Below are 27,270 nucleotides of genomic sequence, written 5' to 3' on the forward strand. Positions count from 1 at the left end.
GAGCTGCAGTCGTCGCGCTGACTGTGACGTCACGTGAATTTCAAACATCTATATCGCTTAAACGAGTGAGTCACAAAAAAATTCACCCCCCTCAGAGTTGTCATGAAGGAAGAACCTCGGGATTGAGAGTAAAACCAATGTTTGAACCAGGCTGTAAACAGGTTTAATTCTGCTCTAAAGTCGGGCTTTTTAACATGGGAGTCAATGGGGACTATGTGCTGTTTGGAGCCAGCCTCTAGTGGCCACCCAGTGAAGTGCAGCTTTTTACACTTCCGTATCGGCCTCAGCGCTCAGCCCAGGATGTTGCCCCTTGGTTCGAACCCTGCTCACAGCTATGCACACCCACAAGACCTGTGGAGCTTTTAATGTTTGAGCAATGTTACTGAAGAGGAAGGTTGGATGGGCCCACGCTAAGCTTCTCTTCACCTCCTCAAGCCGTGTCTACCAGGGACCACACGGAACTAAATGGAAACAGTTTGATGCTTTAGTTAAACTCGAAGCTCTGGAACAAATCAATGCACCAACTTTCCCAACATTTTCTTGAGTCCATGTATGAAAACGGTTTTAGTCGGTCTTGCATTTTGAGCTGCTGAATCCAAGGCTCGTGAAAGCAGCTAAATAAGAACTTCACCACAGCTTCTAAGATGGTAAAATTAGAGTTTTTGGAGGCAGAAGAGAAGTTTCTATTTAAAGTGCAAATTTATAATGTCCTCATTGCTATCTGGTGACATGTTCTATAGGGTTGCATGTGAAGCTCAAACACGTGTATTTCTTTACTGTGTTGTTTGTGATCGTAATCGATTGTGTGTTATTTCAGTGCAGATCCATGAATCTGATGTTCTGAGATGAGCAGAGAGAAGGAACCACGAAGCCTCTCGTCAAACCATCACACTCCAGCATCAGAACGTCTGCTCTCAGATCAACAGGCTGATGATCATTATTTGGAAATGAGTGATGAAATTATTGCCTGAAACATATGGGGATGTGCAATGAAATAGCAATGAGAGATAATAAGGATGACAGCAGTAATCTACGGCAGCTGACTGCCTGATGCCCTCGCCTGCTGCTTCACTGTCGCTCCCTCACTTTAGAAGATTGAGTTTCATTTGTCTCTAAATGTGGATTTTTACAATTCTGATCAGGGATCAGAGTTCTGGGTAAAGCTGTTGAATTCTCTCTTACAGTAAGGGAACGATTCAGGTCCCTTTCACAAAGACAATTTGAGACCCGTCATTTTTGTCCCTACATTTTTTGACATTGAAAAATCAAGTTTAAAAAAAACAAAAATTCCATGTGTGGTTTGACTTATTAGTTCAGTCCCTGTCCCATATGCTAACATGGAGTGGGCTGTCTTCAATAACTTTGAATGACATATCCAGATATCCACTTTGATATTTATTCATCATGTTGTCCTGTTCTTTCCTTAAATGTGTGTGTGGTTGTGTGTGTGTCTGTGTGTGTGTGTGTCTTTGTCTGTGTGTGTGTGTGTGTGTGTGTGTGTGTGTGTGTGGTATTTGGATTTTTTCACTGTAATAGCTCAGGTCAAAACAAATATAATGAGAGGACCATTAAATAGAATTGACTGCAATTTTCCTAAAAACATCTCCGACTGACCCAGACATGAAAATGCTGCTGGTAAACAAACCGATTGTTTGTCTGTTGATTGTTTGTCTTCAGAAAGCAGCTGATGGGTGGATATGAGCCAGGATGTCAGGCACAGTGTAAATACAAGTTTGCAGAGAACTAAGTCTTTATTCTAGGAAAGCTAAGGTGACGGGAAACAAACAATGAAGTGAAGACGACAAAGGGTTCAAACACTTTCTGCATATTTGAGGGAAACTTTCTGTAGCGTACGCAGTGGCGGAGCGGATCAGTGGCGACAGCTTCCTTCACTCTGAGCCTCAGAAGGAATTGGACCCCTAACCCTTCAGATCTGCTGCTACACTTTTCCCGCTGAGCATCCCTGCAATTACGTTAAATGGGCACACAAACCATATTGCTAATGTTTTCATGGAGCCAGAGAAAGGCGGAGAATCCATCAGTGAGATTGCACACTGACATGCCCCACTAAGTTTGACTGCACGACGGTGCTCACTTACCCACAATGCATCAGCGCACAGACACGAGACGTCCTGAGAGAAGGACTGACGGGTTGGTCACAGACAGCAGCTGCTTGCTCCATGTTGCTGAACCATAATCCTCACTAAGAGCAGGACAATGAAATTATTTCTGCCACGAGATTTAACGGCCAACAAACGACAGTTTGGTAATTTGACGGAAATACCGGCAGTCTGGAGCAAAATCCTTTTTAACAGAGTCATTTCATTTTGCACTCAATGGACTTTGAGCAGGGCGGCGTGTTTTCATGTGCTGAGCGAGGGTTGCTCACTGATTTGATTTGGAACCTTTTACTTTAGTTTCTATTCCATTGAACCCATCTCAGGAAAGCATGTTTTCCTGGTGCAGCAACAATTAGACCTGCTCCCTTTAAACAGAGTCACTGAGATGTTGTGTTCAACCCAGACGGTTGGACAACTTTGTGTTGTTTTGTCGTGTGAAGCTCCAGGTTCCACTTTCCCTTCTCTCTTGTGCTGTGCCCATCGTTTGGATGGTTTGAAACCCAGAGAGCAGCGTTTGAAGTGAAAGAACCATCTTCATTCTACTGAGGCGTCTTTTCAGGCCCAGTTAGATGAGGAGACTAAACTCATGCGTCACCACAGCCTGAAACTAAAGATGCATTTCCACTTCCTCCCACTGTCCACGCCTGAAGTGGAACTGGCCGAGTTTGTGTATGAGCGCTACATGTGACTTTGAGAGATGTTTCAACCCCTCGTTATAGCACAAAATAACTAATTAAAACCAAACTTACAACCCAAGAAAAAGACGATTAAAGCTTGAGTCTTTATCTGGATCTGAAATTATCCAGTTTCGCTGTTTTCCCACAGATTTAAGTTTGTTTCCCAAACTCTTGAAATATTTCTCTGAGGAAAAACGTTCCTGAAGGGTCGCATAAAATGATCTCACACTAATGGACGACTTCTAATGATTGATGCTCACGGATAAAGCAAACAAATTTCACGTCTCCGTCAAAACTCAAGGTCTCTCACTGTGACAGAAAAGGTCAAACACCATTGATCTACTGGGAGGTAAAGAGGGAGCTGGGCCGTCGAGCACTGGTTTCCCTGCTGTCGAGCGTTCAAGATACAGATGCCACCTTCTGTTTGTAAAGTGACAGCTGGGGGGACGGCAACGCTCGCTACTGGCTGCACTGGGACCATTAGCTAAGTGCATTCTGGCCCTGAACCAGTGGGATTGGAGGAGCTGTGTTGAGTTAGGATTTTTCTGGAGGACTCGCTCTCGCTGCAGCGTTGATGCACAAAAAGGCCAAAGGGTCATTAATGAAAGTGGACTGGGCTTAGCGCACTTTGAATAACTATGGGACTTAATACAAAAGCCATCACAGAATAATCTGCCGCTTCTACGCAGGATTAGCACGGGGGGGGGGGGGGGAACAATGCCAGATTAATCCTAAACATCTGACCTGTTGCCCAGACAACTGTAATTATGATTACCAGCGCTCGCATCATTTCATTTGTTCACATTCACGACAAATTCAATTCATGTGAGACGAGTGAACCAGAGGGGACTGAACTTCTCAGGTTTCTAACACTCTCTAACAGTCTCAGACCCTCAAGGTGCCAGACCCTCCTAGTCCCAGACCCTCCGAGTGTCAAACCCCCTGAATCTCAGACCCTCAAGGTGCCAGACCCTCCAACTCTCAGACCCCCAGAGTCTCAGACCCTCCAACTCTCAGACCCCCAGAGTCTCAGACCCTCCAACTCTCAGACCCCCAGAGTCTCAGACCCTCTGAGTCTCAGACCCTCATGGTTCCAGACCCTCTGAGTCTCAGACCCTCCGAGTCTCAGACCCTCAAGGTGTCAGACCCTCCTAGTCTCAGACCCTTCGAGTCTCAGACCCTCTTTATCTAAGACCCCCTGAGTCTCAGACCCTCCAAGTGTCAGACCCTCAGAATGTCAGACCCTCCGACTCTCAGACCCTCCAAGTGTCAGACCCTCAGAATGCCAGACCCTCTGTGTCTCAGACCCCCCGAGTGCCAGACCCTCCGAGTCTCAGACCCTCTGACTCTCAGACATCAAGGTGCCAGACCCTCTGTGTCTCAGACCCTCCGAGTCTCAGACCCTCTGACTCTCAGACATCAAGGTGCAAGACCCTCTTTGTCTCAGACCCTCTGTGTCTCAGACCCCCCGAGTGCCAGACCCTCCGAGTCTCAGACCCTCTGACTCTCAGACATCAAGGTGCCAGACCCTCTGTGTCTCAGACCCTCTGTGTCTCAGACCCTCTGACTCAACCGACTGGACTCATTTCAATGTACAGAACGAACTTATTGTACATATTTCATTTTTCTTGAGATTGTTCTTGATTTAGAGGATTTCATCATCTGACTCTGGGTGTAAAAGAGATTCCAGATCTAATATTCCTGTAGACATTGATATCTGAGTTGTATGATGACACTGAGGTCTCGTTGGTCCCTGATCCGTCTGACAGCAGCAGAAACACTGTTTGAATTAATAACTCACCTCCTGTGATGTGATACAATCATCAAAATGCTTAGTGTCATAAAGTTAAGATTCTTTCCCACTTTGACTGTTTTACTGTAACATTGCTGTAATATTTTCTGCATTTACATGTAGCCCCACCTGAATGGAGTGCTACATGAACATTGTGTAGTTGCTTTGAAATGTGTATTATGTATATTCTACACTGAAAGTGAAGATTAATGTGCATTTAAATATAATGCAGCGAAACTAAGCCCTCACATGTCAGCGTATTACAGTATTTTAACAAAAGCAATTGAGAGCAAAACGCGAGTATAAATTAATACAAAAATCTGATATGTTAAAGTCTTTAATAATCTGAATATTAATGTTATAACTGTGTCAAGGAGACAATATCCCAACATAAACTTCCCTGGAGCTGCTGTACTGACCTTTGCCTTCACTCCTCCTCCTCCTCCTCCTCTTCCTCTTGGACTTTCCCTTCACGTGGAGGTCTGAATGCTCCATGGCTCCACTGCAGCTCCCTTCCTCCCCCGACTCTCAGAACTTCTTTTCTCTCTCTCCTCTGTTATGTTGTCCTCCGCTGCTTCCTCTCCTCCGTCTGTGTGGAACAAATGTCTCTGCACACTCACTGTCTTGCAGCTCCCCCCCGCTGCCGGCTTTAGGAGGCAGGAGGCTGTGGTGGCTGTGACATCACGGGGAGAGGCAGAGCTCTGGCCCCAGAATGCATCAGCTGGTAGGAAGCTCCACATATCTGAACCCACAAGCAACAGATGAACCAATGAAACCTTTTGAGTCACATTATTTGACTCTAAACTCATATTTGGGTGTTATGAGGGGAAGAGGAGAAACCCGGCTCTGAGTCTCAAAGCACGAGTCTGTGTCCAAATGTGCAAGAAGTTGATTATTTCTCATTAAAACTATTTTAGAGAAAGTTAAGAAAACCCCTGGGCAGTGAAATCCGTTTGTTTCTCTCGGGTGACGTCAGATCAAAAAGGTTCTAACGTAAAAGTCTCAGAGCAAACAACAAAGAGGAACAGAGGAACATTTAAAAACTGCTTTACAAGAAAGGATCCCATCACTCATAGTGAAAAGTGGAAGTGGATGTTGTTCAATTAACGATAAAACAGAGCACATTTGTTTTTCTCAAGTGAACACGAGTCCTGCTCTTATCTTTCACTGAAGGTCAAGTGCTTGATGATATGTGTGTGTGTGTGTGTGTGTGTGTGTGTTTGTGTGTGTGTGTTTGTGTGTGTTACCATATACTTTATATTAAGATGAAAGACGTTTTTCCAATGGTATGAATGTTAAGTTTATGTTACAAGCAAAACAGTCAAATTTGTGCAGTAACAAAAGAAACAATCACGAGTAAACGCGACTGACTACTGATGTGGGATCAGTTAATAACGCTGCAGGCTACTTTCACACAGTTCTACACATGGAGACAAACTCAGAGTCAGTCAGAGGAATCATCAGCGTCAGTGAGGACACTCACTAACCCTCAAAGTGGACTTTAAGGGTTAAGAACCTCAATAATAAACCACAGAATACAACGGTTATAGCTTTCGGCTTTAATATGAACGATTCATTGTTTTGCATCACAATGCACACTTAGCATAATCCCCCCCCCCCACACACACACACACACTTATATCCCCTTCACCTCGACTTCCAATTAACATCAGCTGTTTAATCCCTGCCAATCACCCTCATCAAACTGGAAATCTGACTGCGTTCAATCTGAGCTGTGAGATCCAGGTCGTCTCCTTTTGTTTTGGTCTCCGACATCGTTTTCATCGTGGCTATCATCACATGTGATCTCTTCCCCCCCACGTCCTCTTCCCAGCGCCTCTCAGTCACTCTCAGTTTGCAGGTTCCCAGGGGCCGACCCCCTCGTCAGAGGATTAGTGGGAGAGGATGCACCTCCGGGTTTATCTCCAGGTGTGAAGGTCTGAATGATCCTGAGAAGCCTGGGGTTCACTCTTCTTGTTGTTTGACACTCGAAGCTCCACCGCTGCTTCCTCATGTGATTTTTCCACATGGTCTTACAATGTGAGGGAGAGAAGGAATGAACTGAAGGCAGCTTTAACACCCCCCCCTCCCTGTTGATTTGACTTTCCTTTTGGAGGAAATCAGGCACACTCACGTAAAGGAGTCAGCTGTCAATCAGGACGTCACACACCTTTCTGTATCATGAAATAATTAATTAAGCTTATTTGAAACATGAACACTCAATTCAAAATATAGTATCACAGGTTCCAGGTAAAAAAAAAGAGCTGGAGACGACATTCAAGAGCGAACATGTGTGATAGAAACCAACCAAAGATCTGACGAGTCCTCCTGCTGCTTCCAGCGTGTCAGCTAAAAAGGCGTGAGCTTTCAAAGTAGAACACGGACAGGACACAGAGCCCCCCCCCCCGCCCCGGCGCCTGATGAGGAGCAGATTGATGCTCTGTATCTCAGCCTGTGGCTAAGGCCCCACAGGGCAGGGAGCATGAAGTGCTCTGCAGAATGAGCTCCACGTCCCGGCAGAGAGGACGCAGCAGCTTCCCCACGTGGCTCCTCAGGCCAAACATTATTCTGTACATTGGATCCATCGCCGTGTTCCCCCCCCTGTCAGGTTCGGTGGCGCGGAGGATTGAGCTGCATGTACACGATGAATGATGGGATTGTGTCAAATTGCAGAATTAGCATATTTATGTTTTCGTCTGTGTCCTCAGTTCACACTTGCTTTGATTGGTTCTGTGCTTTGTTTTTTGTTTCCAGTTTTCAACATGTTGTTTCTTGGTCGATTGATAATTTTAAAAAAAACGTGAAGTTGTTTTGCACAAAGTTGTATTTTATTCAATTTAATAAAACTTAAAGCTATTATATAAACATGCAAAGACATGTTCTATAGATATTTTTAATTTTTTGAGAATGTTTAAACTTTCTTGCCTTTCTTATTTCTCTCTCTCTCTCTGTGTGTGTGGGGAGGGGGGTGTACTCTTGTACAGCTATCTTTGTGAGAACCAGTTTGAGTCTAGAACCTACAAAGTGAGGACCTTGGGTCGGTCCTCACTTTGTGACCCCCGCTTTAATGGACTGGGGGTTAAGACTTGGTTTTAGGGTTAGAATTAGGTTTAGGTGAGGTTAAGGTTTAGGGTTTAGGATTAGGCATTTACTTTGGATGGTCAGGGTTATTGGAAGGGGCTGGGGAATTTGTATGCCAATAACTCAGATAGCTGTACAAAGTGTGTGTGTGAGTGTGTGTGTGTGTGTGTGTGTGTGTCTGTATGTGTGTAAAAGAGAGGTGCGTTTGTTTTATTGTATTTGAGAGCGACACCGTGAAGTCAGCCACCCTGGTCATGCTTGACTGATGAGGCGGGGGGCAGTGGTGGTGGTGTGTGTGTGTGGGGGGGGGGGGGGGTCATTATGCTGTGAAATAAAGATCATACTGTGATTAAGTTGATTATCTTTCATATTTCATGAATATTTGAAACCAAATTGCTGATTAATCATGTTCTGGTCTTTTCCTTTCTGACAGACTGAGAGATCATATCACTCCTCAGCTCTCTGCACTGTAAATATCATATTTCTGTTGGACAAAGCAGCTATGACTCTGTTTCATATCTGTTTTCAGATTCAGAAGATTTGTGACCCAGAGGGACACGATGTAGAGACAGGTTCTGGTGTTTGAAGTCCAGTGGGATCCACAAATAATTAGCCTTACTTTGCAGGAGCCATCTTCTGCTCTGATTCAGTGTGCTGTTATGATTCAATCAAATCCATTTTTAATCTTTCAATCACATATTCTCAATGACAATTTGTCTTTACAATTTGCGACATCCTCTGTTCTTAACCCCAACAAGAGTAAAACGACCAAACAAAAGGATGTACAAGGAAACAAATGCAGAGACCTCAGAGAGTGACATGAGCGCCCCCTGCAGGATGGAGACACCAGACGGTCCAAACGTCTTCTGCACTTTGTCTTTCACACATGAACAACAAGGAGATGGTCTGCAGGATTCAGGTGAAGCTGGTGCAGGCAGAGGCAAGACTGTTATCACCACAAACTCTGTGGACATCTTTGTCTGTGTCCTGTATGTGTGACTTTTCAATACAGAAATATTGGTTTTCTTTGTGAATATCTTTCCAACTTTACTGAACTGTAGGAGTTGAGGAGAGTTCTAAGGGAAGCCAGTGTTGTGAAGCTAATACAGGAGAAAAGTCAGTACTTTTTATAATGTTGATAAAACATGTTATTTGAAAATGACTGAAATAAATAAAAAAGTGTTTAAAAACAATGTCTACCACATAGAACAGTGGCTGATTAAGCATAATATTAACTGGGTTTGATAATAAATGTTAAATGTTTCCTATTCAGTTGACTTTTTGTCTCATGAAACTAGATGAGCCAAACCCCTGAGAGCAGCTTCACAGGAAAAGTGAGACACTGGCGGCACCGAGTGGCTGAAGGGAGGAACTGCAGGGAGGAACTGAACAAGAAGTGGAGGTTGTCATGCTGAACATTTTGAAAGGAATATTAAACTGTATGACATTTTTGCAACCATATGTATTTTATTAACACTGTAGATCTGTCCAAAAATCCAAGAGTCTCCCTACCCTGTCTAGTGCCCCTGAGCAAGGCACCTTACTCCCCCAACATCTGCTCCCCGGGCGCTGTACATGGCTGCTCACTGCTCTGTGTGTCCTGCACCAGATGGATTAAATGCAGAGGTTACATTTCCCTACCTGCATGAGTGTGTTGTGCATGTCTGTGCATGTGTTTGGTATAAATAAACAAATCTTAATCTTAAACTTAATTTCTTTCATTTTTAAAAACCAATTGGGAGGCATCACGACTCCAGTGTCAGGTCCTGTGTCATTTAGCTGACGCTTCCAGAGTAGGAGTGTACCTGGATCACAGTGCAGGTGTTCTGTCCTTCTACAGCGTCTCTGACACCATGACTCTCCTCCACAGAGTCCAGACCACATTCACTCAGCCTCTCTATGCTGGAGTTATGGTTTTTTATGGATCCACAGCTGAGTTCTGTAAACTCAAATAGACTTGAGTCCTTAAAAGCAATGATTTAGATTCTGTGTTTAAATCTTTAACTTCTTTTGTCTCCATGTTTGTTGATCAAAGTTCGTCGTGGTGACGTTTCTGCTCCGCACAGAGATCAGCTGTCAATCAAACACTGACCTAGATATAACACTGATATAGATAATTAGCTAAGTTAAAGGATATGGAGTTCTTATGAAAAATGTATGAAAAAATATTTGTGAAAGGAAAACATTTATTCTGAATATAATAAAGTATATAAAACACAAATTACTAACAGTGTACTCACTCAACAAAGATGTGTATGTGAGTGAGTGTGTGTGTGTCTGTCTGTGTGAGTCAGCGTGCTTCCAAAATGGCGGTTGGCCAAAAAGATAAACCCGATTGGAATGTTTACAACAGGTAGCGGGGGTCAGAGCTAATTAGGTGAGGGATTATGTGTGTGTGTCTGTGTGTGTGTGTGTGTGTTTGTGCCAAGTTAGAGAAAGAGTCTAGCATGAAATGCAAAGAAAGACTGAAGAGTAGAACAAACTAACATTACTTTCAACTAACTTCCTTGTCTTGCTGGTGGTGTGGCTCCTGCTTCGTGGTTTTGTTGAGCTGTGCAGCTCAGTTGCTGGTTGAAGTTCTCCTGCAGGACATCAAGTCGCTGCTCGGAGTTGGTAGAACTTGGGCTGCGAGGAGGTTTCCTTGGTGAGAAGCTGGAAGCTGCACCTCTGCGCTCCTCTCGAAGAGTTGGATGGAAAGAGGAGATGTGAGCTGGAGAAACCAGGCTTCTTCATCAGCGATGCAGGAGAAGAAGCTGGACAGCCTTCGCTCCTCGGAGGGATTTTAGAAAGAAGATAAAAAAGAGGGAGACCTGGCCTTATATTGGCCCGGTGACCTCACAGGTCCTGGGGCCCAGAGTGACCAATAAGAAGTGAAACTTGTGTCCCTGGGGGGTTCTCACACCTCTGTGTGATGTTGAGGCCCCTGGGAGTCTGAGTTGTGGAGGCTCTGGTTTTCTACAGAACAAAGGACATGCAGCTTTAGACTTTTGACTGCACATGTAGGCCGAACTTTGGTTTCACAAAAACCATGTCCCAACCAGTGTTACAGGAGTGAACAAACAGACACAGATTTAAATCTCTCTTCACTGAGACTTTAAGCTGCAACTTGCTGCTGGTTCATGTTACTTTGCTCTCAGCTCGTCACTGGGCCTCAGGAAGCACTCGATCAAAGATGACAAAATATAAAACACAGATTTAGTTTTTATTTCACTAAAGAACTTTAATGACTTTACTGGAAACTCATATTACAACCTGTGCTGTTGTGAGCTGAATGTGACCGTTCCCAGTGCAACTATTTACTTTGAGATGTGATAACACAGATAAAGACTCCAACCAGCTCATCGTAGTGAAATACAGTAAATCCTGAAAAACCAACAACTTCTTCCTCAAACACAACCAGCTCCTCCCAGTCAGGACATGTGTGCGTCTCCTCCCTTGAAAGGTGTGTCAGTGTAAGAACCAGTGAACAACAATCTGGGAACTGTGGGAGCTGAGTCACTGCAGGGAGTGAACGAGAGAGGGAGGAGCAGAGATCTGTTTCTGTTAAGAGGAAGTGAAACTGTTCTTCAGTCTCTGGCAGCAGCTGAAATGGCTCAGAGAGAATTTCAACTGGAGCAGGAAACGTTCTGCTGTCCGATCTGTCTGGATCTACTGAAGGATCCGGTGACTACTGTCTGTGGACACAGCTTCTGTAAGAGCTGTATTAACACCCACTGGGACAAAGGGGAGGAGAGAGGAAGCTACAGCTGTCCTCAGTGTAGACAGACCTTCACACCGAGGCCTGTCCTGGAGAAAAACACCATGTTAGCTGCTTTAGTGGAGGAGCTGAAGAAGACTGGACTCCAAGCTGCTCCTGCTGATCACTGCTATGCTGGACCTGAAGATGTGGCCTGTGATGTCTGCACTGGGAGAAAACTGAAAGCTCTCAAGTCCTGTTTGAATTGTTTGGCCTCTTATTGTGAAAAACACCTCCAGCCTCATCTTCAGTCAGCTCCATTGAAGAAGCACAAGCTGTTGGAGCCCTCGGAGAAGCTCCAGGAGAACATCTGCTCTCTTCACGACGAGGTGATGAAGATGTTCTGCCGCACTGATCAGCAGTGTATCTGTTATCTCTGCTCTGTGGATGAACATAAAGACCACAACACAGTGTCAGCTGCAGCAGAAAGGACTGAGAGGCAGAGAGAGCTCGGGCTGAGGAGACAAACCATCCAGCAGAGAGTCCAGGACACAGAGAAAGACGTGAAGCTGCTTCAACAGGAGGAGGAGGCCCTCAATGGGTCTGCTGATAAAGCAGTGGAGGACAGTGAGGAGATCTTCACTGAGATGATCCGTCTGCTGGAGAAAAGAAGCTCTGATGTGAAGCAGCAGATCAGATCCCATCAGGAAACTGAAGTGAGTCGAGTCAGAGAGCTTCAGGAGAGACTGGAGCAGGAGATCACTGAGCTGAAGAGGAAAGACCATGAACTGAAGCAGCTCTCAGACACAGAGGACCACAACCAGTTTCTACACAACTACCCCTCACTGTCACCACTCAGTGGATCTACACACTCATCCAGCTTCAGGATCCGTCCTCTGAGGAACTTTGAGGATGTGACAGCAGCTGTGTCCCAGGTCAGAGGTCGACTACAGGACATTCTGAGTGAGACAGAGACAGAGATTTTACAGATTGTGTCTCAAGTGGATGTTTTACTGCCACAACCAGAACCAGAGACCAGAGCTGACTTCTTAAGATATTCACAGGAACTCATATTGGATCCAAACACAGCAAACAAATATCTGTTATTATCTGAGGGAAACAGAAAAGTAAAATATACGAGTGAAGATCAGTCTTATTCTAATCACCCAGACAGATTCACTGGTTGTCATCAGGTCCTGAGTAGAGAGAGTCTGACTGGACGTTGTTACTGGGAGGTGGAGGTGGAGGTGGAGGTGAAGGTGAGAAGAGGAGTTGGTGTAGCAGTCACATACAAGAACATCAGCAGAGCAGGAAACTCACGTGAACGTGTATTTGGATTCAATGATAAATCTTGGTCACTATATTGTTATGAAAACAGTTATAACTTTCATTACAACAGCATCAGGACTCCAGTGTCAGGTCCTGTGTCCTCCAGAGTAGGAGTGTACCTGGATCACAGTGCAGGTGTTCTGTCCTTCTACAGCGTCTCTGACACCATGACTCTCCTCCACAGAGTCCAGACCACATTCACTCAGCCTCTCTATGCTGGAGTTAGGGTTGATTTATTTGGATCCACAGCTGAGTTCTGTAAACTCAAATAGATTGAGTTATTAAAAGCAGTGATTTAGATTCTGTGTTTAAATCTTTAACTTCTTTTGTCTCCATGTTTGTTGATCAAAGCTCGTCTTGGTGACTTTTTCTGCTCCTCACAGAGATCAGCTGTCAATCATTCCTGACGGGCAGCCCTATGACGTCCTCTCATTGGTCGTTGTGTTGATAGTTGATCGACCTGCATGTTTACTTTATCACTAACCATATCCATGTGTTTGTATGTTGCCTTGTGTTTTCTCGTGTTTTTTGAAAAGCTCCCGACAAATAAAACTCTCATGACTCAAATCAATCAACACTTTCAGCTCCTGTTCTTGACTGACACGTGCTTTGATGTTTATTTTGAAGGTACATCCTGTCTGTTTCCGGTCTGTTTTTAAGCTAGCTTCCTGCAGCCTTGACGCAGCGGATTGTGTTTTTCGGGTGTTTCTGGTTTGTTTGTCGGTCGGTAAGTTGTGAGTTGTGGGTCTGACGTGAAGATCTAAAGTCAGCGGCGTCGCTGTCAGGAGAGTGAAGCGCGCTGCCGCCATTATTGTTTTACATGTACGTTCAGCCGCTAGCTTGTGCGGCTAGCTGCCAAGTCAGCCGTGTAGTAAACACACTTCCCGTTCGTCCTTTCAAAGTAAAACTCTATAGAAGCGCCTCACTCTGCAGAACGTTCAAATAATCCCTTCCAATAAACACTATTCCTCACCTTCAATGCAAAACGTTCCGAGGTCATGGAGACATGTGAAGGAGAGGTTGTAAGGAGTTAGGAAAGGAAACAAGGTTGCAGAGAAAACCCAGATCCACCTTCACCCAGCTTGTAAAATCCTCTTAAATAAAAAAAATTAAAAAAATTAAACCAACGTTATTTCTGACAGAATATAAACAGGATTATACAGTTTCCTGTTCAAAACAGAATAACATTTCCTAAGGATTTTTTTCAGTTCAATTATTCAAAGGAAGAATCAGCTAAATAGACCCAAGTTAAAATAAATCTTATAGCTGAAGTGTTGAAAATGTAAACGTGAAGAACCCATAGAGAACGGAAGGTTCAACAAGCTTCTTATTCACTGGACAGATGTGAGCTCAACAAACCCTTGAGGAACCTTCTTTAACATGACATGCCTCCATACTTCTGCTGTGGAGTCATGCAAGTGTTTCTAAGCCCCCGCTATTCAAATTCAACTGGAACTATTTACACCAAGTTTTTAATCTAAATATCCTCCTCTGGAGCAAGGTCTGTGCATGAGTCACACGAACATCTAGGTTAAAAACATGGTGTAAACAACTTTGAGTTGAATTTGAATGTCGGGGCTTATGGACACTTGGATGACACCACAGGCGCAGGATTTTTCTCTTCTCTTATTACATTTGAAGAAACTGTCACCGGTTACTTCAATGGGTTTGGAATTGGCCGCAACAATGTGTACCCCTGAAACTCCAACAACGCTTCACCCACTTCTCCATCGGCATCGAGTAGATAATGAGTGAATGTTCAATTTTGGGGTGAACTATCCCTTTATTTAAGGTCTGCGCTTTTATTTTGAAGTGCGACCCCTCCCGTTTCCGTCCCGCTGCAGCTTGACGCAGTTGTTTTGGAAGCAGCACTGCGGGGATCCTGCGGACGTCTCCTCGCGCTCGGTTCTCCTCGGTTCTCCTTCGACGGCTCCTCGTCCTCTCCGAGCTCCACCGAGCTCCTCACCCGAACCTCACGCACACGACGGCGCTCTCTCTCCGCCGCAGGGGGGGTGCAGCTGGTGCGGCTGGTGCGGCCACAGCATCGGGAGCAGTCCGGAGGAGGATGCCCTTGACTGGGGGGAGGAGCTGGTGGAGAAGGGGGGAGCACCACCATGTAATGCACGCAGCGAAGGGACATCGTGACTGTGTCGTCCTCATCGCGGGGGCCGTCGGGGATGCGGTGCGGGCTCTCCGGGTTCGAGGAGCAGCGGCGTCCCGCTGAGAGAGGAGCGGCTGCCAGTCTGCAGGGAGCCGCGGCCCCGGGGCCCGGAGCGGTGTCACCTCCCCATCGGATACCGGCACAAGGCAAGTGTGCATGAGGAGATAAACAGACCCCAGATCTGCCCTGCCTGCGCTGCAGATAAACAGTCTGCTGCGCCTTCCCTGGGCCTCTCTGGGCACAACGGACTCCATCTGCAGGAGAACCTATTAATAATGAATGGAACGGGCAGCAGCCCCTGAATTGAAAATGTGGCCTTGAAACCAGATTATTTTTCCTGAGCCCTGAAGCGAGGTGGTTTCCCCTGGACATGATGGCTGACCACGAAGAGGCAGGGCTGTCCGAGTCCCTGCAGAAGGAGGACGGGTTCTCCAGCGAACAGGAGGAACCAGGATCAAACTTCAAATCTAAAAGTATGCCGATTTTAAATGACGCGGGGCCACACAAGGAGACCCTACTGGCTGGTTCTGGGCGGATGTCCATAACAGCGGAGGAGAGCGCGGAGTTCATCCAGCTACCGGCCAAGACCGAGTCCCCAACGAGGACCAGCTACCTGCCCAAGTCCGGGAAGTCGGCGCTGAACAGGCCGAGCTCGTACATGGAGAACACTGAGATCAGAAGGAGTAAGACCATGGCGAGGAGGAAGGCCCCGGGGTTTTTCGCCTCTAGGCTAGCCTCGGTTCGTCTGCCCAGTCGGAAGCACCTGAGCGTTATCTGTCAGGACTCTCGCTGCTTCCTGTTCTGCATGTGCTACCTGACCTTCATCCAGTCCCTCATGGTGTCGGGCTACCTCAGCAGTGTCATCACCACCATCGAGAAGAGATACAGCCTGAGGAGCTCCGAGTCCGGCCTGCTCGTCAGCTGCTTCGACATCGGGAGCCTCCTGGTGGTCGTCTTCATCAGCTACTTTGGTGGGCGGGGCCAGAGGCCGCGCTGGCTGGCGGTAGGCGGAGTTTTCATAGCCGTGGGCGCCGCCCTCTTCTCCTTGCCACACTTCATCTCCCCGCCCTACCAGATCAAGGAGGTCAACTCCTCGTTGGCCAATGAGGGCCTGTGCATGAACAGCAACGCCAGTGGCAGGGACCGCGTCGACATCACTTCCTGTCCCAGAGACCAGGAGGGAAACGAGCACAACCTGTACGTGGCGCTGTTCGTCATCGCTCAGATCCTGGTGGGCATGGGGTCCACGCCCATCTACACGCTAGGACCCACCTACCTGGACGACAACGTCAAGAAGGAGAACGCCTCGTTGTATCTAGGTAAGAGTTTGTGAGGATGGTTCAAACATGCAGGTTTCATTTCAGCCTCCACGGCGGCTGGTCTCACCGAAGGGGTCGTCTGAATGGTTTAAAGACGTCATGTGATGCTTTTTCATTCCACTGCACCTTCTCTGGCCCTTAACGAGTCACATGACAGGCGTGAAGCTGATCAGAGGAGAGGAGAGATGGATGGATCGGGTTCTATATCCATCCGTCTCCACACTGAGCCGCTGTGATTCCCTCTATTTGCTAACATTGTCACCCCCTGCATGTCGCACAACAAATCAACAATGTGACCTTGAAACTGCCCCCCCCCCCCCCCCCACACACACACACACACACCTCCTCTTTCCCTAGTGCATGCCTCCCAGGAAGTTCTCGCCCCAGTAGCCTCAAACAAGGTGGCTCCTGATTAAAGCAACTGATGAGCGCTGTGTTGTGAATGAAAGTACATGGGGGGGGGGGGGGGGGGGGGGGTAGCGGAGGGAAAACCCTGAGGTCAGCATTCCTGTCATGGAGAGGGAAAAAGTCAAAGAGCCACAGAGGCCAACAAACGCTGATGAGCCACAGACCCTGACGCAGCATCACGCCCTTCACCGGTTTCCTCAAAGAATTTTAATATTATTTAAATATTGAACATATCACAAGTCCAAATCCCACCAACTTCCACACTGACTTCCCAGGTCCCTTAACAGCACACATGCAGAGTGTGGAGCCGAGGAAAGATGAATGCTTCTGGAGACATGAGAGTCAACGACAGATAAACTGAGGTTTCTGGAATTATTAAATGGCAGAAGTGGAGACAGTAGTTTGTGACCACCACAGGGTTCTGTGATGGCATCAGAGCTGCACTCACTCCACTGGAGAACAAACCTTCTGGTCCCTTCTGGCCCTGCTCTGCATTAGCCCACATATGAGATCATGTCCAACGGCAAAACAGAATAATTCAGCACAATATTTCTTTGTAGCCTCGATAAGAGATGCTCTGTTTGGCTCCTGTGAGAGGAAGAGGACCAGGCTGCTGCCTCTTTCAGTTTGAATGTGCCCCCCCCTCCCCTCCCCCCCCCCCCCCAAAATGACTGCAATGGGCCCTGCAGATGGTGTAATATTACATGTGTGTTTTATATATAACAACACATAATTCAGTGAGAGTTGTGTCTCAGCTTTTGATTAAAAAAAAAACAGAAAACATATAAAATGATGGATTACCATTTCCAGTTAGTTTATTTAGCTCTGAATTGATTCTTCCTTTTAATCTGTAAATTCACAACATCCTCAGTGTGAGTGGACACAGAGGAACTTGTCCCGTCCCTCAGCCTCACGTTGTCCCTCCGGCTCGTCTTGTCTCTGCGATGCCGTCTGTCCCTCTGCTGATGGTCGGCTGTCAGGTTACATAACGTGACAGACGACCCCATCCAGGCTCCTCCCTCCTCTCCGGCTCGATGGGGGATTATCCACGATGCCGCTCGGTCCCCTTGGAAAACCCGAGTCCTCGACCTCGTCCCTGAGCTTCATCATCCCGGGCTTTGGCCACCGAGCGGCATGATGTCATAGTTGAATGGAACAGCAGAGAATGTGCTTCTGTGAAGATGCTCTGCAGACGAGGGCTGCACTGCTCATCCTGCCTCTCTGGAATATCTTTGTGTTTTTATGAGGGAAAGGTCCTGAAAGTGTTTGTTGTGAAGCACTTTGTAATCTTGTTCAAATAAGTGGGATACAAATAAAGTTATTATTATTATGACGTGAGGAATATCATGCATGAGAAATGTTTGAATTTCTCTGCAGGGTTTGGTTTTTGAGGAATATAGATTTTTCATGCGTTAGACGGACAAATACATTCATCACATGTTCTGCTGACTTGATCAGAATATTATCAGAATATGAATCACTAATGATTCTCATAATTAATGTATTTCAAAGTAGTTTTTCAAGGTGCTTGTTCACTGGGGTGCAAGAGAAACCATCAAGGAGTCCTGCAACAATTAGTCAATCAATTGATTCACTGATCAACAGAACATTCACCAGATTGATGATCAACTATTTCATTAAGTGGAAAATAGTTTTGATCATTGTTTATAAATAAAATATCTGATCTGATCATCAGTTAATTAACTAAATGATAAATCAAACAATTTGTAGATTACTCGGTAATGGAAATAATTGCTTCAGACAAAAGCTTCAGCAAACCAAAGGTCCTGAGTTTGTGTTGCTCCAGTCGGAGGATTAACACTTCTCATTACACAATTGTTAGTTTTGCCGACACACAACCAGCTGACCTCTGCTCACTTGTTTTCCATCAAATGAAAGATGAGTTCTCGATTGTGTCTCCGCCGTCGGCCATGACAGATGACAGCCGTGGACACTTCACTAGCAGGTTGTCATTTTATTTTGAAAAGTATGATTATAAACTTCTACATGAGGACATCCCAGTGAGTTCCCAGTGCTCTGGCTGTTAGATGGCACTGGTCTGGTGCCTGGCCCAGCTTGGAGTTTTGAAGTCACGCCACTGGATTCTGGTGTTTGCTTTCAACTCCAGCCAAGGACTCTAAGATTTTAATTCCCTCTAATTGGAGAAAACTCTCAGCCCCTTACTGCACGGTCACATGATCTGCACACATGACCCACACACATGGCCTTTTGTACCCGGCCCATAATTCCAGATTAGTTTTGATTTGGAGCGTTACATAAGGGTCAGAGTTGGGCACGTGTCATTGAGTTTGGATAATTGAATAACAGAATCTGAGCAGCATCACTTCTTCTTTGGGCAGATGTGTTTAAAATCGTGTCCCTCTGAGTCCAGTGAAGTGATCATGGTTTCATGAGTGTATCCCAACATCTCTAACACAACCCTAATGGCGTCCTAGTGCTGGATCATAGAAGAAGGCAGTTGTTGAACTTTGTGCAGCTTCAGAAGAACAGTGAGACGTATCTGAAGATTCTCCCTAAAGAAAGCAAATATCTTATCACTTTCCCTCTGTCTCCTTTCCTCAGCCATCATGTATGTGATGGGAGCACTGGGCCCAGCAGTGGGTTACCTGCTGGGAGGAGTCCTCATCGGCTTCTATGTGGACCCAGAGACCTCTGTCACCATTGACCAGAGCGACCCGCGTTTCATCGGCAACTGGTAAGAACCATGTGGCTGGTTTGGCTGATACATGTGTGAAATGTATTTGTCTCCCTTGTTTTGTGGATCTGAAAAAGTGAGATTCCACCTGAACACCAGAGAGAAGTCTAATGCTTGTGAAGCATGTTTGCTCTTCCGGTCATCTTAAATACCGATCTGTCAATCTGCTGGGGGGTGTGAGATGTGGTTAGTCATGTGTTCACAGCCCTCGGTGATGCCATCCTCTAACTGGTAACATTACCAGTGACTCAGTGGCAAACACCCACTGGCCTCCTACAGGAATTAGAGGATGGATGAGTGTGCCAGGCCTGACTGCTCATTTATTTATGTGCACAATGAAGAGCGGCCTCTTTGACGGATTCACCTGAACTCACCGCTCAACAGCACTTAACAACAACACACTTGTTCTCCTGTGTGTTGAGTGACGGGTTTCCACGTGTGTCCAGGTGGAGCGGCTTCCTGCTGTGTGCCGTGGCCATGCTGCTGGTCATCTTCCCCATGTTCACCTTCCCCAAGAAGCTGCCCCCCCGACACAAGAAGAAGAAGAGGAGGAAAAAGCCGAGCATGGACGACTTGTCCAGCGACGACGACGTCCTGAAGGAGAAGAGCAACAACAAGAGCCAGGCGGTCACCTCGTCCATGGGCTTCGGCAGGGACATCAGAGGTACCAGAGGAAACTGTGATGTCATCAGTGATGTCAGCAGCCTCTCTGTGACATCACTGATGATGTATGTCAACTAGAAATGAACCATGCAGCAAATCAGGGGCTGCTGCATTCAGAGGCTTCATGTGAAGACCCTCAAGGATTTTCCAATTTCCATTTATCTGATTATTAAACGGCTCGAATAACCACAAGGTCGAGTCCGGTCCGCGAGCAGGGGGAGGTAACTTTTCTCTCCTTCCTCTTTCCCTCTTCCAGATATGCCCAAAGCGGCGGTGAGGATCCTCAGCAACGTGACCTTCCTGTTCGTCAGCCTGTCGTACACGGCAGAGAGCGCCATCGTCACGGCTTTCATCACCTTCATCCCCAAGTTCATCGAGTCTCAGTTCGGCATCCCGGCCTCCAGCGCCAGCATCTACACCGGTGAGCGGCGCAGCAGAGACACGTGTCATCATGTGACGTGAATGATTGTTTAGGATGCTCTGCTGTTCATCATCTGCTGCTCCGAACAGTCCTCTCTCTCTCTGGTTCTCTCTCCTCGTTTCACCTCGCCTTCTGACGGGTCGGCGCTAACCTGCTGGTTTTAACAGAGAGTGGAGCCGGAGAGGCTGTCGGCTCAGAGCTGCACAACCAATACACATCCATAATAAAGAACCTGCTGGTCCTCAAGTGAAGGAGGCACCTGGGACGCTGAGCTGGAGCACTGAGTGCATTACACACTCCTTTAGAAACACACACACACACACACACACACACACACACACAGATGCAATAGCTGAACCACTCCCAGTTGCACACATGCTTAAACAAGCACACAGGCAGACACATGGCATGGAGCTGTGTGCATGTTATCCTGTTAAATGGTTGTTGACAACACGCTACTAACCAAACACACTGGGGGGGGAGTTGTGTAGCTCTTTGACCTTAGCGATCAGTAACGAGTAAGGACACATCCATCCTACTAGGGCTTTAGTTTGGACTTGATCAAAGGATTTCTCCCTGCTCAACAAAAGCTATTCTGTTTGGCATTCTTCTGTTTTCCATCTTTCTACGTTTTGGGGTCTTTCACAGAATCCCTTCAAAGAAATTTGTCTACAAAGTAAAAGTATATTGTTTTTTTTTTTGCTGAATTGCTTCATGTTGAGCTGATTCACAGAGCTTTTATTTTGTCAAGTTGTGAACTTGGGTCTGAAGATTGAGTCGGTTGTTGAAAAAATAACATAAGTTAAGAAAATCATTACAGTTTATGTTAAAACCAAACACACACACACACACACCATGAGCCAGTTCCATTCTATAAACACACATTGTCCCTGCAGATAAACCAGGTAGGATGAACACACAGTTTTCTATCTTCACTCTGCACACAACAATAAATAGTGACGACTCATTAATGAGAAGGATTCAATCTAAGAACACAACATTACACACAGGCAGGTTAACAACGGGGACTCACTGACTTTCTCTTATCTAGCTGGACTTGAGGACTCACTGGTCCCAATGTCAGAGGCTTTAAAGACCAAGGAGGCCATGTTCTTTACCCCTGCTTCTCTCTCCTCTTCCCAGGTTTGATCATCGTGCCGAGTGCCGGCGTCGGCATCGTGCTGGGCGGCTACATCATCAAGAAGCTGAAGCTCGGAGCTCGTGAGTCGGCCAAGCTCGCCATGATCTGCAGCGGCGTGTCGCTCCTCTGCTTCTCCACGCTCTTCATCGTGGGCTGTGACAGCATCAACCTGGGAGGAATCAACATCCCCTACACCACCGGGTGAGGAGCTCTCAGATGTTAATGCTGGATCCATCTGCACACACGTGTTCTGACCTCAGCCAATGAGGGGTCTGTTTGTCTGTTTGTTTGTTTGTAAGCAAAGTTCCTGCTTCTTGTAAACACCTCCTCTGGAGTCTCTCTCTCTAATTCCATGATTAATCAGGGTTCTTGAAAGATTTCATTCAAATCGGAGCCAGCTGGTTCCTGACTGCAGCTCGTCCTTTGTCCAATCAAATCATTTCCTGGCCTCGGACTCGGTGTTCGATGTCGGGAGGAAGCGAGCGCACAGATCAGAGCTTGATATCAGATAACAAGCTGGTAAACTGAGGCCTCTCTCTCGGACAGAGCGTCCCCCAGAGCGATTACGTGGCAGCGATGGAAAATGTCCAAGGACAGCTTGGAAGAGACGAGTCTTGGCCGCCTGCCCTCTCTCCTCTCTCTCCTGTGCTTCTCCTCTTCTCTTCTCTTCTCTTCTCTTCAGCTTCCGTTCTGCTTTCAAATCCTCATTTTGTATTATTTAAAAGTCCTGCATCGCGTACATCCCTCCCATACCTGGGCCTCTTCTCCATCGTCCTTTCCTCCTCACGTCTCCTCATCATCTCAGAGGCTTAACCTCCTCCCTGTCTCTCGTCCTTCCTTCTGTCTTTTCCGTCCTGTTTCTGCCTGTGTACATTTTGTCTCTTCCATTGTTTCAGTGTTCGACAAGAACTTTGACTAAATCAGTTTCGGACAAAGCGGGCGTTTGCTCAGCAGTTGATTCGTGTTGTTTCCAGCCGAGCTGTGAGTGAAGCTGCTGCCACCCTGTTCCTGCAGTGGAATGTCTGAACAACGACAGACAGCCATGAAACTTGATGCAGACGTTTATCTTATATTTTCTCGTGACTCGAGCGATCACCTGACTTTTCCTCAAGTTCGAAAAAAGAGGTCGACTATTCCACAGTTCCTGGCAGCAGAAGAAATCCAGCTGAGCCTGAGCTGTAATTCTAGATTCATTCAGCTTCTATGACGCGGTAACACAAAACTGTATAAGAACTAAATTATTGTGCACCAGTTACAAAACAAATCTCCAAACCTGAGCCACATTCTGAAAGGGAACTGGAAGACAAATATAATCTGATGTCTTGTTTTTAATGCTTGATGAAACCTGAACAGCTGTTGTTTATCTCCTCATGTCTCCTCTCTCCAGCCCGACTCTCACCATGACCCAGAGGAACCTGACCGGGGGCTGTAACGTGAACTGCGGCTGTAAGATCCACGAGTACGCTCCGGTCTGCGGCTCCGACGGCATCACCTACTTTAACCCCTGCCTGGCCGGCTGCAGCAGCGTGGCCAACGACAGCACCGGGGTAAGAGCCGAGCACCGAGGACGGGCTCAAGCTGACATTCATCATCTCAGAGCTGAAACTCAACACACAGGAAATCAAGCTTTCACATAATGTGTTGATGAGTAAAAACCAGCAAATAGATTTGATTCTGACCTTTTGTTGAAGAAAGAGTTTAAAGCAGTTGGAGCTTGTGTGTTTTTAAAGGGCCAGTGCTCAGGATGCAGGTGGATCTATCTGCAGAGACAGAATGTAATATTCATAAAGATGTTTTCTTCAGTGTAGAATCACCTGAGAGTTAGTATCAAGCTTCTTCTTCATCGGGAGCGGCTCCTCTTCCTCAGAGTCCGAGCACCTTTCGTGTTCTGATGTGACCTGAAGGCCACCGTAGCTCCTCCCACGAGCCTGGAAGAGGAAGCTGAGGTCGGGTGGGGGGGGGGGATCTGAAGAACCGTCCATTTGACCAGCTTCACACTTATGTGCTGTTAAGAGTCCGGTGAAGTGAAGTGTGCGATTTGGGCACGTGACACGTTGGATAGTAAACAACACGTTTACAGGTTTAGAGCGAACACTGCACTCGAAGTAGAGAAAGTCTCTAAGGCTCCACCTCCATGTTTCTGCCCCCCCCCCTCCAGGTGCGTAACTACTCGGACTGCGCCTGCGTGCAGAGCCGACAGGTCATCACGCCGTCCTCCAGCGGTCAGGGCAGCCACCAGCTGCAGCTCGTCATCGTGAAGACCTACCTGAACGAGAACGGTCACGCCGTGTCGGGGAAGTGCGACCGCACCTGCAGCACCCTCATCCCCTTCCTCATCTTCCTCTTCATCGTCACGCTCATCACCGCCTGCGCCCAGCCCTCCGCCATCATCGTCACCCTCAGGTACGTCGGCTGAGCAGCTGAACTGGAACAGGTCGACTGGTTATCGGGTTATATGTTGGATCTCAATACATGTGTATGCAATATGGTGATAGGGTGTTGTGCTTCCATGCACTCTGGTTCCTTTGTGTACACTTGTCCGTGTGGTTGTGTGTTGCAGGTCTGTGGCGGAGCAGGAGAGGCCCTTCGCTCTGGGGATGCAGTTCGTTCTCCTCAGGACTCTCGGTGAGTAGAATCGCTGCAGGAGAGAAAACGACTCCTTCATTTGATTTATTGAATTATCTTCTTTATGGTGACGGAGGATTTCCAAGCCTGATATGTTACTGGGTATGAAACATGTAACAGAAGTGGCACAAAATGACAGTCGATGGAAATGAGATGCAAAGCATGGCGGCTCCCATCGGATAAGGAGGTGAACTGGATTAGATCTATGAGACGTAGAGGAAGCTGCTGTCAGTCGGTCACTGTGTTCGTGCATCATGGGAACTGTAGGATCCAGTGGTTCTGAATTAGATTCTCTAAATCTTTTTAATCACTGCACTTCTGGCCTCCCTTTATTTCTCCCGTCTCAGTGCTGAATCAGTTTGCTCAGATTTCTCTTTGATTCTACTTTGACACTGAATCTCTTATTTCTTTATCCCCCCCCCCTCTCTGTTCTTCTCTCTGCACCCGTCCCTCTCCACCTCACCCCCTCTCCTCCTCTGTCTCCTCCCTCCTTCCTGCAATCAGCCTACATCCCGACTCCCATTTACTTCGGCGCGGTCATCGACACCACCTGCATGCTGTGGCAGCAGGACTGTGGCGTGCACGGCTCCTGTCAGGAGTACGACGTCACCTCCCTGCGCTTCGTCTACTTCGGCCTCGCCGCCAGCCTCAAGTTCTTCGGCTTCTTCTTCATCTTCCTCACCTGGTACTCCCTCAAGTATAAGGAGGAGCGGGTGGAGCGGTGGGTGAAGCGTCACCTCTCGCCCACCGACACTGTGGGCAGCCTGGTGTGCCACCCGGGCGGCCACAAGGGCCACGCCCGCACCCGCTCCTGCCCCGTCAACATCCCGCGAAGCGACCCCAGCGCGCTGCCGGCTCACGCCCCCCCCCGCGCCGGCGCCCTCAACCGGGGGGTCAGCACTCAGAGCTGCCCCGGCAACGAGCTGAAAGCAGTAACCCCTCCCCTGCCTGCTGCACCATCAACACCATCAGCAACACCCACGCCGGCCCGGTCACTGGAACACGTCTCAGACAGAGTCTGAGTTTCGGGGGGGGGGGGGGGGGGGGGGACGATGAGCCAGGTCTCACTCTTTTACGATGGGATTTAGCTGAGATGAGGTCCCGCCCTCATCTCATGGCTGAACACACACTTCAGTTCTGTCTGCGTCAGAGACCAACAGCTGGGGGTCCTGATGGTCTCTGAAGGACCAGCCTGTCTCAACCTGGAGACCAGCCTGTCTCAACCTGGACACCAGCCTGTCTCAACCTGGAGACCAACCTGTCTCAACCTGGAGACCAACCTGTCTCAACCTGGAGACCAGCCTGTCTCAACCTGGAGACCAACCTGTCTCAACCTGGAGACCAGCCTGTCTCAACCTGGAGACCAGCCTGTCTCAACCTGGAGACCAACCTGTCTCAACCTGGAGACCAACCTGTCTCAACCTGGAGACCAACCTGTCTCAACCTGGAGACCAGCCTGTCTCAACCTGGAGACCAGCCTGTCTCAACCTGGAGACCAGCCTGTCTCAACCTGGACACCAGCCTGTCTCAACCTGGAGACCAACCTGTCTCAACCTGGAGACCAACCTGTCTCAACCTGGAGACCCCGTCTCCCACATGAAACCTCGGATGGTGAAAACGTTGCAAGCGGCCGGTTGTTTTGGTTGTTATCCACCAGAGGGCGCAGCGAGCAGACAACAACAGCTTTGCTTCTGCCGCTTGTGACGAAGGAGAGTTCATCGCCCCCCCCTCACCCCCCCGGCAATATGTGCCTTCTGTCCCCACGGTCCACACACCTCACAGGTAGAGAGCATGTACATGAACGCACCAGGACGTCCCGGCCTGAACAGGCCTCTCTCCGCTGCACCCGTCCTCCAGCTTTCACCCCTGCGGTCTGCTTCTTCCTCTTCTTCCTCATTGGTCCTTTTTGTTTCTTCACCATCATGTGAGCGGTTTTACTTTCCCCTGCAAATCAACGCTCACGAAAGAACAACAAAAAACAAACAGAACATGGAAATGTGTTACACTGCGATTTGTGCAAGTGAACTGGAACCGATGGCATGGTGCTACGTGGAAAACAAACTGAAAAAACTATGTCTAGCATCCATTTCCTGCTCCTTTCTTTTAGGTGTTAATTTGTTTAGGGTTAAAAACATTTGAAAAGAATCCAACTGGACAACAGGTCACTGGGTTGAAGCAGCTTGGCTCACACAGAATGCATTCCTGTGCGCTGTGAGGCCTTTTGTTGCTCCCGTGACACAAAGACACAAAGTAGTGTTACCGCTGCAAGCTCCATACAATGCATCCATACAGTGCACCGGTCTGTTTCCCTAATAAGTGGTTTAACCTGAAAAGAACAGGATTGGCATTTTCCTCCTGACCACTTCCCTGACCCAGCTGGACGAGTCACTGGGAACCAGTTGTGGGATCCTCCGCGCAGCCGGAACAAAAAGAACTGTGCTTGCTGAAGTTTTCCATATTGGACTGGGAAAGTGTATTTCTGACTTCTTACCAGGCTCATGAGTGACACAGGCATTTACCAACAGCATCACTTGTACTAAACCTGTAGAAAGAGCAGTAGTCGACCATCACGTAGCGGTCGTAGTGTAGTCGTCTCATCGAAGTCATCTCCAGAAATAACAAGCTGCGTTTGGAAGAAGTTTCCATTCCTCCTGCGTGAGGTTGGCTCATTGTTTCCCAGTAGAACCAGTGGTTTATGGGTAATGACCTTCTGGCCTGAGAGAATAGGACGTGCCGATGTCTTCACCACTGAGTCGCTCACAGTCTGTGTGAGATGAAGTGAGATAAGAACAAAGAAGGAAACTGTCTCCATGTGGTCGGTTCAGAAAGGCTTCAGATCACTGCAGCTGATGATTGTTTTCTTTATCATTGAATTTACTGATTAGTGTCAAATAGTGAAAAATGCTTGTGAGACTTTCTGAGCCAAAACTAAAAGGTTTTAAAACAGAGAAAAGCAGCAATTCTACACATTTAAGAAGTTAACTACTGTTAAATATTTAGTGTTATTGTTTGATAAATTACTTTAATCAAATGTCAAAAATATTGTTGATCAAACTTCTGTCAGAATCACTGATTGTTTTAGCTTTAGATTGTCCCCAGACAAGATCTTTTCTGAAAGTGAAACTTGTAGAAGAAGTTTTT

The 27,270-nt window shown here is 47.3% G+C and overlaps 3 protein-coding genes across 3 annotated transcripts in view; 2 read left to right on the forward strand and 1 right to left on the reverse strand.

Annotated features, from left to right (window-relative positions):
* The window catches only part of LOC133968593 (double-stranded RNA-specific editase B2-like), a 30,264-nt gene extending 25,087 nt beyond the window's left edge, over positions 1 to 5,177 (reverse strand). The window contains exon 1 of the mRNA XM_062404731.1: positions 5,009 to 5,177. Within this exon, the coding sequence (XP_062260715.1) occupies positions 5,009 to 5,084 (76 nt within the window). The 5' untranslated portion in view covers positions 5,085 to 5,177. The remainder of the gene's footprint in view (positions 1 to 5,008) is intronic.
* Positions 5,178 to 11,052: 5,875 nt separating this feature from the next.
* LOC133968595 (tripartite motif-containing protein 16-like) lies at positions 11,053 to 13,246 on the forward strand. Its single transcript, XM_062404734.1, has one exon. The coding sequence runs from the start codon at positions 11,259 to 11,261 to the stop codon at positions 12,945 to 12,947; it is 1,689 nt and encodes a 562-aa protein (XP_062260718.1). The 5' UTR covers positions 11,053 to 11,258; the 3' UTR covers positions 12,948 to 13,246.
* A 1,010-nt stretch (positions 13,247 to 14,256) lies between these two features.
* Positions 14,257 to 25,170, forward strand: slco5a1a (solute carrier organic anion transporter family member 5A1a). Its single transcript, XM_062404730.1, has 9 exons — positions 14,257 to 16,155; positions 19,147 to 19,279; positions 19,726 to 19,943; positions 20,199 to 20,363; positions 21,507 to 21,705; positions 22,892 to 23,051; positions 23,663 to 23,907; positions 24,065 to 24,129; positions 24,634 to 25,170. Exons 1-9 carry the CDS (start codon positions 15,207 to 15,209, stop codon positions 25,149 to 25,151), a joined length of 2,652 nt encoding a protein of 883 aa, XP_062260714.1. The 5' UTR covers positions 14,257 to 15,206; the 3' UTR covers positions 25,152 to 25,170.
* The last annotated feature ends 2,100 nt before the right edge of the window (positions 25,171 to 27,270 follow it).

This window comes from Platichthys flesus, chromosome 14, assembly GCF_949316205.1.
Source record: "Platichthys flesus chromosome 14, fPlaFle2.1, whole genome shotgun sequence".
Classification (NCBI taxonomy): domain Eukaryota; kingdom Metazoa; phylum Chordata; class Actinopteri; order Pleuronectiformes; family Pleuronectidae; genus Platichthys; species Platichthys flesus.